Consider the following 17,401-nt stretch of genomic DNA (forward strand, 5'->3'; position numbering starts at 1 on the left):
ATTCTTAACTCCAGACTTTTATTGAACTCAAATTCCATTCGCTGCCATGGTCCCCAGGACATTACCTGGGTCTCTGGATTAACATCCCAGCGGTAATACCATTAGGCCATTGCCTCCCCCAATTAAAAATACTATCAACAGCACTGACCCTCCGACAATGCGGTGCTCCCTCAGTACTGACCCTCCGACGGTGCGGCACTCCCTCGGCGCTGACCCTCCGACTGTGCTGCGCTCCCTCAGCGCTGACCCTCCGACTGTGCGGCACTACCTAGGCACTGACCCTGCGACAGTGCGGCACCCTCTCAGCACTGACCCTCCGACAGTGCGGGACTCCCTCAGCACTGACCCTCCGACAGTGCGGGACTCCCTCCCTCATTCCTCCTTCTCCAGCCTCATTTTCCAGTGGTCCAATGTTCACTCTTGCCTCTCTCTTACTTTTTAAATATCTAAAATAAACTCTTGCAATCTTCTTTTATATTACTAGCTGGCTTACTCTCATATTCCATCTTCTCCCCTTATTATTGCTTCTTCAGTCATCCTCTGCTGGTTTTTAAACAGCCTCCCAATCCTCTGGCTTCCCAACGATCTTCACCACAATGTATGTTTTTCCCTTCATGCTATCCCTGACTGTCCCAGTTAGCCAGGACATGGAGGTCCTGGGCCTCCTTCACCGCCGCTCCCTCACCACCAGACGCCTGGAGGAAGAACGCCTCATCTTCCACCTCGGAACACTTCAACCCCAGGGCATCCATGTGGACTTCAACAGTTTCCTCATTTCCCCTTCCCCCACCTCACCCTAGTTCTAAACTTCCAGCTCAGTAACTGTCCCCATGACTTGTCCTACCTGCCTATCTCCTTTTCCACCTATCCACTCCACCCTCTCCTCCCTGACCTATCACCTTCATCCCCTCCCCCACTCACCCATTGTACTCTATGCTACTCTCTCCCCACCCCCACCCTCCTCTAGCTTATCTCTCCACGCTTCAGGCTCACTGCCTTTATTCCTGATGAAGGGCTTTTGCCCGAAACGTCGATTTCGCTGCTCGTTGGATGCTGCCTGAACTGCTGTGCTCTTCCAGCACCACTAATCCAGAATCTGGTTTCCAGCATCTGCAGTCATTGTTTTTAACCCAGTTAGCCATGGCTGCCTTATCCTCCCCTTTGTATGTTTCTTGGTCCTTCGGATAAATTTCTGCTCTGCCTCCCAACATACCCAGACACTCCTACTGTTCTGCTCCACCATCTTTCCTGTGAAGCTCCCCTTCCAGTCAACCCTGGCCAGCTCCTCTCTCATGTAGTTACCTTTACACAATTATAACAGCGTTACATCTGATTCCAGTTTCTCCTTGTCAAACTGCAGGGTAAATCTCATCATTTCAGAGATTGCTTCAACTCAAGCTGTGTATTCTGACAGTGGCACTCCCTCAGGGCTGACCCTCCCACAGTGGGGCACTGACCCCCACAGCTGACCCTCCAACAATGCGGCACTCCCTCAGCATAAAAGTCTGTGTTATGTTGCTTGAAAATGTGAATAAAACTGCCCCAACATCTGCCTCATTCTTGGTGAGATGACCCAACCCAGGAGTTCGACTCTGTCCAACTGTTCACTAAACCTGTGGCTTGTTTTCATCTGTAGGGACCGAGCTCTCCTGAGACTAGGGGAGACCACCATGACTAGAAAGCAGCTTGAAAGTAAGTGATGAACCTGCCTCCTTATAGATACCAGTTATTTATTAATGATGCAAAATGGGAATTGATTGACAGATTGTCAAACCTTTACTGGATGGTAAAACAGATGAAATTCCTTGTTAGATCTAACCATTTGAAACACTAAGTCTTCTCCTGTGCATTATACCAGTCTATGATTAACCACCTCTGTCAGCTATGTGTGGATGTGTAGTGGGATGCCAGTCTAGACTGAACACAGGGACAAGTATTTCTGCTGTCTTTAATATATTTAGGTCATATTCCTTATTCCACTTGGTCACAAAACCATTAACCCCTCCTGCCAGTATAGTCTCTATGAAAGCTTTGCAGTTCGCTCCTTCTCTGTAGCCACTATTTTAACACCGAAAAATAATTAGGGGAATGGGTTTTGAACTGAAACCGTCCTCGTTGTTCCTGTTTGAGATGAACAAGCTGAAGTCATGGTTTTAGCAATGATCTCACAGCCCATTTCCCCAGGTAAATACCACAGTAGCCCGATCCCAGAATGGGCAGCACTCTATGTATAGGGTTTAACCCTCCCTCAGCTCCTCCTGAAACATGGGCTTATTGCCAGTGAGATACAAATTCCCTGGGGAGTCCATCCACATAAACAGAATCTCATTTTGAACTGGGCATAACCTCAAAAGGGCAATGGTGCCCAGTCAGTACATCCTTCCTCTATTACCCTCCCAGGGAAGGTACATCAGCCCCTCGTTTGGGAAATCTCTCTCAAGAGTTAAAGAACAAAGAACAAAGAAAATTTACAGCCCAGGAGCTGGCCCTTCGGCCCTCCAGGCCTGAGCTGATCCAAGTCCACTGTCTAAACCTGTCGCCCAATTCCTAAGCATCTGTATCCCTCTGCTCCCCACCTACTCAGGCATCTTTCCAGACGCATCTTTGAATGAATCTACTGTACCTGCCTCTACCACCTCTGCTGGCAACACGTCCCAGGTGCCCACCACTCTGTATGAGTAATTGCCGTGTGTACCCCCGTAAACTTTTCAGCTCTCACCTTGAAAGCGTGACCTCTCGTTATTTTCCTGTGAAGACAGTTTCTGCTTTAGTATTGGAGCTGCCAATGTCTCTGGCTGCATCGTTTCGGGTGAATCCTAATCGTCTGCTTGTTCCCTAGAGTTCCACCTGCCGCCCATTGTCTCAGGATCGTTGACTTTTGATATCGGCCGATACATCAAACTCAAGGTGCCAAAGATCAACCTCAATCCTTTCCCCTCTGTCGTTGACAACTACCCTATCCAACATGTCCTCATCACCCTTCGCCACTCTGCACAGAAATACTTCATCCTGGAGCACTCCTATGTGTCCAGCTACAGCTGACAGCACCCTCCAGCCCCAGCCATCTCCCAGCCTGGCTGATGGAACACTGATAACACTTTACAAACGGTCAAACCACCCCCCCCCCCCCCTCCTCCAAATTGATATCCATAGGAATAAGAGCACTGTGCCAGAGTCTGAATACCTAGTCTGTACTGTAAGAAACGATTAAACTCGCTGATGGCTGTGTCTGGTCTGTTATTGAAGCTAGAGTGAGGAGGAGAATGGAGACTCTCCTTGAGTTGGTGCTCCATTGACTCAACGCATGAATTCCAGGCTTACCAGTGACGGCTTCTGTAGTCGCACAGCTGCCTCAGTTGTGGACATGAAGATCAAGAGGGGGCACAGTGCCAATGTGTAACGTGGACTCCCTCCGGGTCATACCCAGGAGGCAGTAGTTGGGACATTCAGCCAGAGATGTCAATGTCTCATGTGGGAGTCAAAACCAACCGTAACATAGGAGCCAGTCCGTTCCACAGAAAAGGTCAGGCAGCACGTCACACAAAGGGGAGTGGCAATCCAGTCCTCTCTCCCCATTCTTTATCCATCCTCTTCACCCCCCCCCCCCCCTCAAAAAAAAAGTGGGTCATCTAAAGCTATCAATGTGATTATTTTTCATTCCCAGGACATGGCCCAGCATTTATTGCCTGTGCAGAGCTATCCTTGAGAAGGTGGGGGTGAGCTGCCTTCTTGAACCACTGCAGTCCGTGTGCTGGTGGGTAGACCCACAATGCCCTGAGGGAGGGAATTCCAGGATTTTGAAGGAACAGCAATTTTATTTCCAAGTCAGGATGGCCTGGAGGGGAATTTGCAGGGGGTGGTAGTCCCATGTTTCTGCTAACGTTGTCCTTCTAGATGGAAGTGGTCATGTGAGGATGAGTCAGGATCTGGTAGCTGGCAGGGGAGGTGGTGGAATCAGATTCAATGACAATGTTTAGAGATGTTTAGGCACATGAACATGCAGGGAATAGAGGGATATGGACCAGGTGCAAGATGGGATTAGTTTAGAATGGCAACATGGCCAGCACACAGATGGTGGGCCAAAGGGCCTGGTCCTGCATTGTACTGGTCCATGTTCTAAGATGTCATGAGTAAATGCAGTCATAAGAAACCTCTGAGCCCAGAGGGCAGGTTGAATATGAACCTTGGGGAGGTTTGAGTTGGATAGCATTGATGCATATAAACAGAAGGCTGGAAAATGGAAAAGTATATACTGACAGAGGCACATCGAAAGGCCAAATGAGCAGTGTTCGTGTATCTGACAGAGGAAATCCAATAATATTCTGAAGGTCTGGGAAAGGTAACGGCAGTAATATCTGAGGGGACAGAGTTAGGAAACAGAGTCTGGGCACCATCAGTAACAAAACCCAAACACGCTTACCCTTTTCAAATTGAGAATACTTTCACCAGGAGCAGAAACTGCCCTGAGCACCCACAACATCAACGCTTCACCAATCACATTTGTATCAGAATATATTACATTTATTAACATTACTTTTTTTTGAAAATAATTAAGAAAAGTCATTTGTGCTTCTCAGGTGGTTGATGTCAGGAATACTCCATTGGGTACAGTTCCTCATCATACACAGGGTTAGATACAGAGTAAAGCTCCCTCTACACTGTCCCCCATCAAATACTCCCAGGACAAGGTTAGATACAGAGTACAGCTTCCTTTACACTTACTCAGGGACAAAATCTCAAGGTGCAAGGTGGGGGGGGGGTGGGGGAGTTTACAACAGATGTGTGAGGCAGATTTTTCACTCAAAAGATGGTGAATGCCTGGAACACGTTGCCAGAGGAGGTGGTGGAAGCAGACACAATCGCAGCATCCAATAAGAACCTGGACAAATACATGAATAGGAAGGGAAGAGAGGGATATGGATCCTGTAAGTGAAGACAGTTTTAGTATGGAAGGACAAAATGTGCCAGCACAGGCTTGATGGGGTGAAGGGCATGTTCCTGTGCTGTATTGTTTTATTCTTAAACTGTCCCCCATCAAACACTCCCAGGACAGGGACAGCACAGGGTTAGATACAGAGTAAAGCTCCCTCTACACTGTCCCCCACCAAACCCTCCCAGGACAGGGACAACATGGGGTTAGACACAGTAATGTTTTCTCTACACCATACAGTCCCAGTGCAGGCTTTGTACAGCAAACTCCTGGAGACTGTACTCTGCATAACCAGGTGCTCCTAAAAAGGGCAACTGCTGAAGATTTTCTAACCAGGCCATCTACAGCCTCTCCGTGAGATTGTCTGTTTGATGAAGCTGAGACACATACACACAAAGCTTTGTATTTGGAGAGCTAACCAGCCGGAGCCCAGTCAGTAAAAGCACATCTGAGTCGACAGGGCCAACCTGCTGCTGGTGAAATCTCTTTCTGGAATGTAGCGTGGGGAGTGGGTAACTCCAGCGAGTGAGGGAACAGTGCCTCAGGTACATGTGCTGACTGGGGTAGACTGGCCACAGCAACAGCATGGAGGGGCTGTGCGGTCTGTCCTCCAGAGGTAGGCAGATCAATGAAACAGACCCCCACACAGCAGCTGCTTGGTTGGGGTAAGGCAGTTGGAGAGCTGCCTGCTTCCCGAATGCTCCCGAGTACCAGAGGCACAAACACCTCTGATCCCTGGACGTTTTTGCTGGTATTCCCTAATGTTTCTGGCAGTTGAGAGCAGCTGGTGTTGAGCAGGGAATGGGGGAACGGTGGGTTTTTATAGAAATAAAGCCTTTCTTCCCCTTCCCCCCCACCCCCATCCAGCCCAAACAGTAAAGTATTTGTAGAGCAGAAATGTCCAGGTTAAAGCAGCAGACTGAGCTCAGAGACCAGGCTCCCAAGGTGTGGACATTCAGATCCTTATCGGCCCCACAGGCTGTCCTGTGACTCACCGCAGACTCTCGAAGTTTTACATCATTTTACAGCATCGCCCAGACTTCTCGCTTGGAGCCTCTTCCACGGGAGCCTTGAACTTGACCAGTGGAGGGTCCCCGCTGGCTGCAGTGAAGTAGATGGAGTTCTGTTCAGGAGGGCTCTGGTTTGGAGGTTGAGACACGACACTCTCAGCCGATTCTCTCACCGACTGCTCCTCAGGAACCAGCTGCTTGTGGAGCTTAGCAGCTGCCCGCTGCCTCTTCAGGTCAGCCAGTGTGTGGTGAGCTTTCTCCCTGCTCAGATCAGAAGGTGGCTCCTCTCTGCTGGCCAGCCCCTTGGCGTCCTGTTCCAGAGCAGTGGCCAGGACGGCAGAGCCATTCCTCAGAGTCAGCTCACCACTGGCCCAACTCGCCTCACTCGGACCCTCATCACCTTTCGTCACCTGGGCAGTGGAATTCTGAAACACAATGTGGACAGACGGTGAAATCTTCAGTAACAAACCAGGACAGCGATCAGCTGCTGAGGACATTTCAGAACATCGCTACTCCACAGAACCAATGACACAGCAAACTAACTAAATCACTCGTTACTCACTAATAATTAAAATTATTTTGAGGGAGCTCAAGATAAAGATTGGGCTACAAGATAGTGAAGCTTGGACAGACAGACAGAGCGGCTGGTGTTGTTTAAAGGATGATAGACTCATTTTTCACAATCTCCTGAAGCCTTTCACAGGGTCATCATGGTTATAACATAGGAAATGGTCAGCTTGTTTCCACACAGTAAGATCCCACAAACAGCAACCTTATAATGATCAGACTGTTTTAAAACAAAACACTGATTCATCCCCAACTGGCAAATTACGTCCTGTTCTGGTCACTGCTCTTTGGGGTGGGTATGAAGGTATCGGGGGGTGCGGATATGAAGACATCAAAGAAATGGCTCCAGGCAGGAGGGCCTTTAGTGAAGTGGATAGATTAGGGTTGCCTCCCATAGTCCAAAGATGTGCAGGTTAGGTATACTGACCATGGGAAATTGCCTATAGTGTCCAGGGATGTATAACAGTGTGGATTAGGGCCGCAGGAATCGGGTAGAGAGGTAGGCTGTTGGGGGGGGGGGGGGGGGGATGCTGTTCAGAGGGTCAGTATAACTCAATGGGTCAAAAGGCCTGCTTCCACAATGTACGGCATTGATGATTTTATCATTGGTGAGGTTAGGGGCTGTTTTACACGGAGGTTAATAGGAGATTTGATCGAGGTTTCCAAAATCAGACTGGGGCAGAGCAGGATAAACTATTCCTGTTGATAGAAGGATCACATAGCAGGGCACACAGAATTCATGTAAAAGGAGCAATGCTGAGTGGGCAGGGTTTGGAATACATTGCCTGAGAGCGTAATAACAAGAACAGGGAATGGGAACCATATCTGAAAAAGGGCTACGCAGAACGGGCAGAGGGAATGGGAGTAGTTGGGCTGCTCTTGCTGAGCATGCAAGGATTAGGTAACAACATTCCTGCTTTTGAGCAGCAAGGGATGAGGAATGGGAGGGTGCTATGGGCTGGAACTCTCTGCCCCTGAGAGACTGAGGGAAGTGGAAATTATCAGAAGGAAATTCGAGGAGGAGATGCAGAGCAGCAGCAGGGATTGAGTGGGGTCTCTGCACTGTTCACTGAGATATAGCATTAATTAAACCAAAACAGCATGGGGTGTTCCCCTGGTAAGCACCTTCCACCCAGGACCCCTGGCCCTGAACACCCAACAGTGAGGGGTCCAACCTGTTTTCCTACAAATCCAACCCCACACAGTAGCCCTCAAATCGCCAAGTATCCAACCCGTTAATGTTAATTATTAAGGACCTCTCTTTATGGAATCTTCTCATTCCCTTGGTGACCATCCCCTGTTGAATTCCAGGCGAAGGTTCTGGATCTGTTCTACCTGGGATTCCTGCCCGGCTCCTCCCTGCGTTTTCCTATCCTCCTTGTCCTTACCAATCCGTGTTGCTTTAGCTCGGAGTCGGTCTGTGCATCCTCATCCTCTTCGTCCTGGAGCTCGGGGTCACTCTCCTTGCTGCCCACCTGCTGCCAGACAATGGCCTCCTCCTTATGTTCTTTCCGGTACATATTGTTCCGCTCTGTCACACTGACTTTACGGACAACCTTCCTGTTAGGGAGAGGGAGAGAGAGAGAGAGCGGCAACAGGAGAATGAGTCCTGTACAATATTTAGAATGGGCTCACACAGAACCAGGAGGGGGCTGGAGCATTGCAGCTCATCACAGCCGGAGGGCACAGCTGGGGGGGGGGGGGGGGGCACAGCTGGGGGGGGGGGGGGGGGTCACAGCTGGGGGGGGGGGGGGGCACACAGCTGGGGGGGGGGGGGGCACAGCTGGGGGGGGGGGGGGTCACAGCTCCCCACGGGGGCTGGAGATTCAGGGTTTCCGATCCATGGCTGGAGGGGCAGACATTGATGGAAATCCACAAGGCAGCATGCGAGAGAAACAAGAGGTGGGGGGGGAAGAGGAGGAGGGGAATGTGGGGGGAGGGGGGGCAGGTGGCCGGAAAATCACAGCTGGTCAGGCAGCATCCGAGGTGGTGAATGGACGTTTTATGCACAAACTCTTCATTTGGAACAAGGGGGGAGCCCCAGGAGGGCTGAGAGATAAATTGGTGGGATGGGGGTGGGGAAGGCAGCTGGGAGCTCAATAGGTAGATGGAGGTGGGGGTAATGCTGATAGGTCGGAGAGGAGGGTGGGGCATCATCTTATTCCGAATTCTTCCGCCTCCACCGTATCTGCTCCCAGGAGGACCAGTTCCACTATAGAACAACCCAGATGGCCTCCTTGCTCAAAAACCGCAATTGCCCCTCCCACATGGTCGACGATGCCCTGCATTGCATCGCCTCCACTTCCTGCAGCTCTACCCTCGAACCTCACCCTTCCAATCACAACAAGGTCTGATCCCCCCTGGTCCTCACCTTCCACCCCACCAACCTGCATATACATCTGGAGGGAGAACACCTCATCTTCTGCCTTGGGACCCTCCAACCACACGAGATTACTGTAGATTTCACCAGTTTCCTCATTTCCCATCCCCCAACCTTATCGCAGTTCCAACCTTCCAACACTGCACCACCCTCTTGACCTTCCTCCCATCTATCCATTCCACCCTCCCCTCTGATCTATCACCACCACCCCCACCTCCTATCACAATCCCAGCTACCTTCCCCCCACAGCCTTACTCCTGCAACCCCCCACCCCATTTATCTTTCAGTCTCCTTGGGCCACCCCCTCATTCCTGTTGATTCTCCTGCTCCTCGGATGCTGCCTGACCTGCCGTGCTTTTCCAGCACCACACTCTCAACTCTGACCTCCAGCATCTGCAATCCTCACTTTCCCCCAGGGGAGAGGAGAGGTCAGGTCTGGGTGAAGGCAATGGCCCAGTGTTTATACATGTAGGGATTATAGTTTTGAACGTAATCCTGGGTTAGAGAGATTTTGAAAGTCTGAGGGTATTTATCTTACTGACAGATTGATTGTATTTGTGCACAGAATACAATCTGTGCTGATGAAGCCCCACCACAAGAGGAAAGTCAATAATATTGTTTAATGGATGGATAATTTCATCAGAAGCCCAGTATCTGATCACATTAATAGCAAGGCGCTGGGACACAGACACAATGAGCTGTAGGATCCCACCCCCTGCCTGATCCCTCTCACACAGCGATCAGACAAACATCACCCCAGGGGAAGGGGGAAAATCGAAGGGAGGTCCACCCCTAGGTAACTCTCCCCATCTCAGCAGGAAACACTGTCTGGAGAGCAGCACTGAAATGTGATCCATGGACGGTTTCCGACACCTGACCTGGAGCCCTCAGGATCTCAATCACCCTCAGCTCCCCTCGCTGGATCCCTGACACTCCCTGGACCTGATCTCTGATCACCCCTATCTCAGTGAAAAGCTATCCTCTGATGGATGCCCACTCCCTCCTTCCAGTACTGACCTCTCAGATCTTCATTCACCCTCTGCTGCCGTCACTAGATCCCTGATGGACTCTCCCTCTCGATTCACCAAACAGGCTTCCCAATGGTCAATCACCCTCTACTCCTGTATGAGATCTTCGTGTGATCACTCACTCTCTGTTCTGTGTACTGGATCACTCACCCCCGTGCTGCCAGTAGCGGATCCCACTCGCGGTGATCACTCACCCCTGTGATCCCAGTAGTGGATCTCCCCCGGTGATCACTCACACCGCCCCCGCCCCCCCCCCGGATCACTCACCCCCCCGCGCTCCCAGTAGTGGATCCCTCCCCCGGTGATCACTCACCCCCCCTGTGCTCCCAGTAGTGGATCCCTCCCCCAGTGATCACTCACCCCCCCTGTGCTCCCAGTAGTGGATCCCTCCCCCAGTGATCACTCACCCCCCCTGTGCTCCCAGTAGTGGATCCCTCCCCCAGTGATCACTCAACCCCCCTGTGCTCCCAGTAGTGGATCCCTCCCCCAGTGATCACTCAACCCCCGCGCTCCCAGTAGTGGATCCCTCCCCCAGTGATCACTCAACCCCTGCGCTCCCAGTAGTGGATCCCTCCCCCGGTGATCACTCACCACCCCCACCCCTCCAAGTAGTGGATCCCTCCCCCAGTGATCACCTACTCCCCGCGCTCCCTGTAGTTGATCCCCCCCCCCCCGGTGATCCCTTACCCCCTGCTGCCTGCGCTGGATGTCCGTCGCTGTAAGGCAGTCTTGTGTTTGTCATGGGCCTTCATGATGGCGTCGTGTTTGTGTTTCAGTTCCAGCATCTTACTTCGGAGCTCCTCATCCCCACAGACATCTGCAAAAGGCAGCACATCACTGAGGTGGGGGGGGGGGCACGGTAACACATCACTGAAGGAGGGGCATGAGGTGGGAAACACATCGCTGAGGGGGGTCACGAGGGGGGAATACATCACTGAGGGGGGATCCTGGTAACACATCACTGGGGGGAGCATGAGGGGGGGCACGGGAACACATCACTGAGGGTGGGGCACGAGGGCGGTACACATCACTGAGGGGGGGCACAGTAACATCACTGAGGGGGGGCACAGGGTGGAACACATCACTGAGGGAGGGTACACATCACTGAGGGGGGGGGGGGCACGCATCACTGGGGGGGGGGGGGGGGGGAGCACAAGGGGGGAACCACATCACGGGAACACATCACTGAGGGGGGGTACAGTAACACATCACTGAGGGGGAGGGCACGAAGGGGGAAGGCATCACTGGGTTGGGGGGGGGGGCACAAGGGGCTGAACATATCACTGAGGGGAATGCATCACCGATGGAGGGGCGACGGTAACACATCACTGAGGGGGGTGGGGTGGGGGGGGTCTGCTTTGCCGGAGGGCTGACTCCGGTGAGGGGTGACTGTATGAGATGATGACATACAACTCCATGACATTTGATCAATGTTAACTTGACCGTCAGTGCCCTCTCACCCACAACAACTGGTATAGGGGGCACAGGGTGCTGGAAACGCTCAGCGGGCTGGGCAGTTTGTGTTCCAACTCAATGGCTGTTCATCACAACTCTCTCACTGCCTTGATCGAGGGTTAGAGACATGAAACGTTAATTCTGTTTCTCTCTCCACTCCTGCTGCCAGATCTGCTGAGTTTCTCCAGCATGTTTGGTTTTTATTCCAGGCTTCTGCTGGTGTTATAAACAGACAGACAGCTCCTGATACACATGAGCCCAAAAACACCAACTCACAACTGCTGTGTGTTTGACAATCCAACAGTTGAGTTCTTTGAGGTCAGTGTTTTGCCTGAGTATTTATCGTCTCCCTCCTTGATTCCTGTTACATCAGAATGATATTTCTCTGCTGCTTGTGTTTAAATTCACTCCTGGGACATGGGCATGGGTTGGCTGGCCAGTATTTAATTGTCACTCCTCGAGCTGCCCGGGAGTGGATCGGCTGGCTACACCGTTTCAGAGGTCAGCCGAGAGTCGCCCACATTGCTGTGTGTCTGGAGTCACATGTCGGCCAGACCAGGTCAGAACGGCAGATCTCCTTCCCTTGAGAACATGAGGGATCCAGGTGGGTTTTCCAACAATCCACGCTCATTATTAGATCCTCAATTCCAGATGATTATTGAATTCAAATTCTACCATCTGCCCTGGCAGGATCCAAACACAGGGCCCCAGGACATTCACTAGGTTTCTGGAACAAAGGTCTTGTGATAATCCCACGAGGTGATCGCCTGCCCTACTGCAGCATCAGCATACTCAGAGATTCCTGACTGTCACGGGAAGCACACATAGGAGAAGGCCAGTAACGCCCAATCTCAACACAGACAGTACTCAACTGGAGTGTGTCTGTATACATACAATTGCGTGTATGTGCGCGCAACTGCGTTATGTCCCACGGCGCGCATTTGATATCTGAGAGATTCTGGTGATGTGAGTGATCGCATCATCCCCGCGCCTTCGCCGGTGTGCAACGGAGGTGGGGGGGGGGGAGAAGTGTCCGCGTGCCTGATTGTTTGCTGAGATGCTATATTGTGGAGTGTATGTAACCATGCTGCTTGTTGTGGATATAAGGTGCGTTTGGAAACGGTGCCTCCTACCTATTGGAGTCTCATCCAGAAACGATCGGGCATTCAGACTGGCACCATGAGCCAGCAACAGCTCCACCATATCAACCTGTAACAGCGAGAGAAGCACCGAAACTGAAAACGGGCGGAGGTGGACACAATGCATTCTGCTCAGACCAAAGGCCCTGACCCGAGGCATTCACCACCCCCCTGCCCCACCTCTCCCCGAGGCATTCACCACCCCCCCGCCCCACCTCTCCCCGAGGCATTCACCACCCCCCCGCCCCAACTCTCCCCGAGGCATTCACCACACCCCCCCCCCCCCCTCCCCTGGGCATTCACCCTGCTCCACCCCAGGGCATTCACCACCCCCTGCCCCTCCCCATCCCACAGCATTCACTACTCCCTCCCCTACCCTGACCCAGGGTAGGCTGCACTCTTTGCCCCCTCCCAGTGCAGCCATGACCCAGGGCTGCCCCTCTTGCTACCCCCCCGTCCCCCCCCAGCAGGGCAGCCCTGCTGCCTGTCCATCTGTCGGTCAGTCAGTATCAGGGAGGTGTTACACACTGACCTGTCCCCAACAAGCTGCAGCGTGCAGTGGTTCCCAGCCATCAGCGTCTTTCAGATTCACTTTGGCTTTGTGAGCCAGCAGCAACTCGGCAACGTCTGTGTATCCATTGGCTGCAGCAACGTGGAGCTGGACAACACACAAACACAAACTGAAATACTGGCAGCAGCTCTCTAAAGCCTGCTGATAGGGACAGTGTGTGAACAACACAAGGCAGAGGTGGGCTAATGAGCAACCAAGAGACTAAAGGCAGTAAGGAAGGCTTCTAGCCAAATAGTAACCCGAGCTCCCATTCTGTGCCCGATTTAAACATTTCCTGCATTTGATCAACATCCTGGAGGTTGCCAGTGACCAGAGTCTGAAATGGCCTTGCCCCACAAACACAGGGGCTGTAAGAGTAGGTAAGAGGCTAGCAACACGGTGGTAACGCACCTCCGGACTCCTCAAAGCCTGTCCAAGGTACAAGTCTGGAGTGTGATGGAATACTCCCCACTCCTCAGCCCAGGGAGTGGTGGAGATAGTTGTTTAATATTTTTTAAGGCAGACGTTGACAGATTCTTAACAAACAAACTCTGCCAGGGATAGGTAAGGATGTGGAGTTGAAGCCACAACTTAGCTTGGCCATGATCTTACCAATGGGCAGAGCAGGCTGGTGGGGCTGAATGGCCTACTCCTACACCTAACCGGAATGTTCCTATGTTCATGGGAGGGGGGGGAAGCTTGGAGCTGAACTCTGTGACACAACCAGTTTGGCTAATTCTTTACTGCCCTCCACAATGGACGAGTAAAACCTTTCATTTTATCAAAGAGAGTGCAGAGAAAATGCTATAATTGTACCAGCCTCCACCACTTCCTCTGGCAGCTCATTCCACACACGTACCATCCTCTATGTGAAAACGTTGTCCCTTAGGACCCTTCTAAATTTTTCCCCCTCACCCTAAACCTATGCTCTCTAGTTCTGGACCCCCCCCCCCCGCCCCCGATCCTGAGAATAAGACCTTGGCTCTTCATACCCCTCATAATTTTGTAAATCTCTATAAAGTCACCCCTCAGTCTCTGACCCTCGAGTATAAACAGCCCCAGCCTGTTCAGCCTCTCCCTGGACCACAGCACTGAGGCAGCAGCTCCAGGAGACAGACTGCACAGCTGTCTGGGGATGGGCAATAAATGGCCAGAAATGAGGGAGGAGAAGTGACCACGTGGTCTAAGGACCAGAGAGCCAGAGATGCTGGACGTGAATCGCAGGAAGAACCAGCACATTTTGGGATGAGGCACTGACAAGAGGTGGAGGAGGGGAGTGTCAGGACAGGGTCAGGAGGAGGGGCATGTTTATTTTGGGTGTTTTGCAGAGTCACAGAGGTGGACTAGTTATCTATATGGACGTCGAGGTGATGAGAAGGTTCCGCATGTTAGACTGATTAGCAAGGCGAGACCGCATGGGGTCCAGGGAAAGCTAGTCAACTTGATACAAAATTGGTGGAAGGTACAAGGTGTTGGAGGGTTGTTTTTCAGACTGGAGACCTGTGACCAGTGGAGTGCCACAAGGATCGGTGCTGGGTCCACTGCTTTTCATCATCTTTAGAAATAATTTGGATGGGAGTATAACAGGTAGTTAGCAAGTTTGCAGATGATACCAAAATTGGAGGTGTAGTGGACATCGAACAAGGTTACCTCAGATTACAACAGGATCTTGATCCCCACCAGCCTGCTCTGCCCATTGGTAAGATCATGGCCAAGCCAAGTTGTGGCTTCAACTCCACATCCTTACCTTTCCTTGGTACTGTTTGTTAGCTAAGAATCTGTCAACGTCTGCCTTAAAAAATATTAAACGACTATCTCCACCACTCCCTGGGCTGAGGAGTGGCAGATGGAGTTTAATTTAGATAAATGTGAGGTGCTGCATTTTGGGAAAGCAAATCAGGGCACAACTTGTATACTTAATGGTAAGGTCCTAGGGAGTGTTGCTGAACAAAGAGACCTTGGAGTGCAGGTTCATAGTTCCTTGAAAGTGGAGTCCCAGGTAGATAGGATAGTGAAGGCGGTGTTTGGTATGCTTTCCTTTATTGGTCAGAGTATTGAGTACAGGAGTTGGGAGGTCACGTTGCAGCTGTACAGGACATTGGTTAGGCCACTGCTGGAATAGTGTGTGCAATTCTGGTCTCCTTCCTATTGGACAGATGTTGTGAAACCTGAAAGGGTTCAGAAAAGATTTACAAGGATGTTGCCAGGGTTGGAGGGTTTGAGTTACAGGGAGAGGCTGAACAGGCTGGGGCTGTTTATACTCGAGGGTCAGAGACTGAGGGGTGACTTTATAGAGATTTACAAAATTATGAGGGGTATGAAGAGCCAAGGTCTTATTCCCAGGATCGGGGGGGGGTCCAAAACTAGAGAGCATAGGTTTAGGGTGAGGGGGAAAAATTTAGATGGGTCCTAAAGGGCAACGTTTTCACATAGAGGATGGTACATGTATGGAATGAGCTGCCAGAGGAAGTGGAGGAGGCTGGTACAATTATAGCATTTAAAAGGCATCTGGATGGGTATATGAATAGGAAGGGTTTGGAGGGATATGGGCCGGGTGCTGGCAGGTGGGACTAGATTAGGTTGGGATATCTGGTCGGCATGGATGAGTTGGAGTAAAGGATCTGTGTCTACGCTGGATGACTCCAAGATTCATACCAGAGAAGTGCCCACATCATTTTGGCTATTCAGGTCGCTCTCACTCTCCAACAGCTGCTGTACGTCCTCAATCATCCATCTCTCGGTTGCCATTCTGGATTCATCAATTTTTTCCTGAGTGATATCTGAAAGGAATGTCAAAAACTTAATGGAATTCCAAAGCTGTCCTGAGACACCATGTCCCGAGAACCATGCTACAAAACCTCTGGATGGGAGTAGTGATGGGAGGCTCCAACCCATTTCAATGGCAGAGTCCAGGCCTACCGCTAAGGATTCGTGATCGTACTCACACATGGAGGAGATGCCATACCCCGGGTACATTCAGAGAAGGTTCACTTGGTTGATGAGGGTGTTGCCTTGTGGAGGAGAGGGTTGCACAGGTTTGGCCCACCTTCACGGGCCTATCTTAGCCAACCCCTTGAGACCCTGAGAGGGATTGACAAGGTTGAAGCAGAGGAGTGGAGAGCAGCAGCAGACAGTTTCAAGACCAGGGGTCTCCAAGGTAACATGTTGTGCAGGTACTGGGTGGGCTAGACCAAGGCTGAAGTCACACCACACCAGCTTACGGTCCAATAGGTTTAGTTTAAATCACAAGCTTTCAGAGCGCTGCTTCTTTGCCAGGTAATTTCAAATAAACCTGTTGGAGTATAACCTGGTGTCATGTGATTCTGACTTTAGTCGTATGTAGCAGAGCAGAAACGGATTATCTCAGATGGAGAGCTCCAAAGACGACCACCGTTTAAGAAGGCAACAAAGGCTGGATTATTGAACACGTTTAAGGCTGAGTTAGACAGGTTTTAATTAGAAAAAGGAAGTGGAGGGCCATGGGGGCGGGGCAGTGCAGTTAAAGCATCAGCTGTGATCTTAAAGAACAGTGCAGCAAGCTCAAGGGGCTGAATGGTCTATTCCTGCTCCTAACTCCAAGAGTTTTATCACTCAGGTGAGAGGAAACGGACTGTAGGGTTTCAAGATAAACTCTCAACACCAACAAGGGACAGGCCAATAATGCTGGTCTATATGCCAGGAATGAATAAAAGCCACCAGTCAGTGACCGGCAACTTTCCCAGTTCGGAAATACAGACAAATCAGGACCACGCACCTTGTTGGGCCATCGCACTCTCAATGTAGTCCAGAGTGACATCGTCCTCACACAAGTCGTAAGGCATGTTCCCATCAGCGTTGACAGCCAGGAGATTGGCACCGCTGTGTAGAGAGAGGATCACAATCAGAAATCAGGCATTGTCACAGAAGGAGTCGAAGAGTGTGGTGCTGGAAAAGCAGAACGTGTAGATGCTGGAGATCAGAGCCGAAGGGTGTGGTGCTGCAGACGCTGCCTGACCTGCTGTGCTTTTCCAGCACCACACTCTTCAACTCTGATCTCCAGCATCTGCTGTCTTCACTTTCTCCTAACTGTCACGGAGGGAGCTTTGTGCACTTCACCAAGCAATGGGCAAGGAAACAGCAACTGACAACTTTCCACAGAAACCCGAAATGATACTGTGCATTCAGAACCCAACAGCATACCGGCGGGTTTCCATAGACAAGCTCCTGGGCTAGCAGCAGTGGGAAGGAAATCAGGATTTCTAATCCTTACACGTGTTAACTATAGTGATATGTTTGGGCAGGGGAACATGGTGGTGTAGTGGGTAGGCCACTGGATTAGTAACCAAGAGGCTAATGCTCCAGG

The 17,401-nt window shown here is 51.2% G+C and overlaps 2 protein-coding genes across 3 annotated transcripts in view; one reads left to right on the top strand and one right to left on the bottom strand.

The window, feature by feature from the left end:
• Positions 1-3,212, top strand: part of wdr97 (WD repeat domain 97) — a 91,855-nt gene extending 88,643 nt beyond the window's left edge. Inside the window, exons 18-19 of the mRNA XM_072575001.1 lie at positions 1,637-1,692; positions 2,840-3,212. Coding sequence (XP_072431102.1) covers positions 1,637-1,692; positions 2,840-3,042 — 259 coding nt within the window. The 3' untranslated portion in view covers positions 3,043-3,212. The remainder of the gene's footprint in view (positions 1-1,636; positions 1,693-2,839) is intronic.
• Positions 3,213-4,499: 1,287 nt separating this feature from the next.
• The window catches only part of ppp1r16a (protein phosphatase 1, regulatory subunit 16A), an 87,885-nt gene continuing 74,983 nt past the window's right edge, over positions 4,500-17,401 (bottom strand). For both annotated transcript variants that reach the window (XM_072576494.1, XM_072576495.1), the window contains exons 5-11: positions 16,814-16,917; positions 15,715-15,839; positions 13,042-13,167; positions 12,504-12,579; positions 10,603-10,732; positions 7,896-8,067; positions 4,500-6,365 (exon numbers count right to left, since the gene is read on the bottom strand). In XM_072576494.1, the coding sequence (XP_072432595.1) occupies positions 5,943-6,365; positions 7,896-8,067; positions 10,603-10,732; positions 12,504-12,579; positions 13,042-13,167; positions 15,715-15,839; positions 16,814-16,917 (1,156 nt within the window). In that variant the 3' untranslated portion in view covers positions 4,500-5,942. The remainder of the gene's footprint in view (positions 6,366-7,895; positions 8,068-10,602; positions 10,733-12,503; positions 12,580-13,041; positions 13,168-15,714; positions 15,840-16,813; positions 16,918-17,401) is intronic.

This window comes from Chiloscyllium punctatum, chromosome 8 (genome assembly GCF_047496795.1).
Source record: "Chiloscyllium punctatum isolate Juve2018m chromosome 8, sChiPun1.3, whole genome shotgun sequence".
Taxonomy (NCBI): domain Eukaryota; kingdom Metazoa; phylum Chordata; class Chondrichthyes; order Orectolobiformes; family Hemiscylliidae; genus Chiloscyllium; species Chiloscyllium punctatum.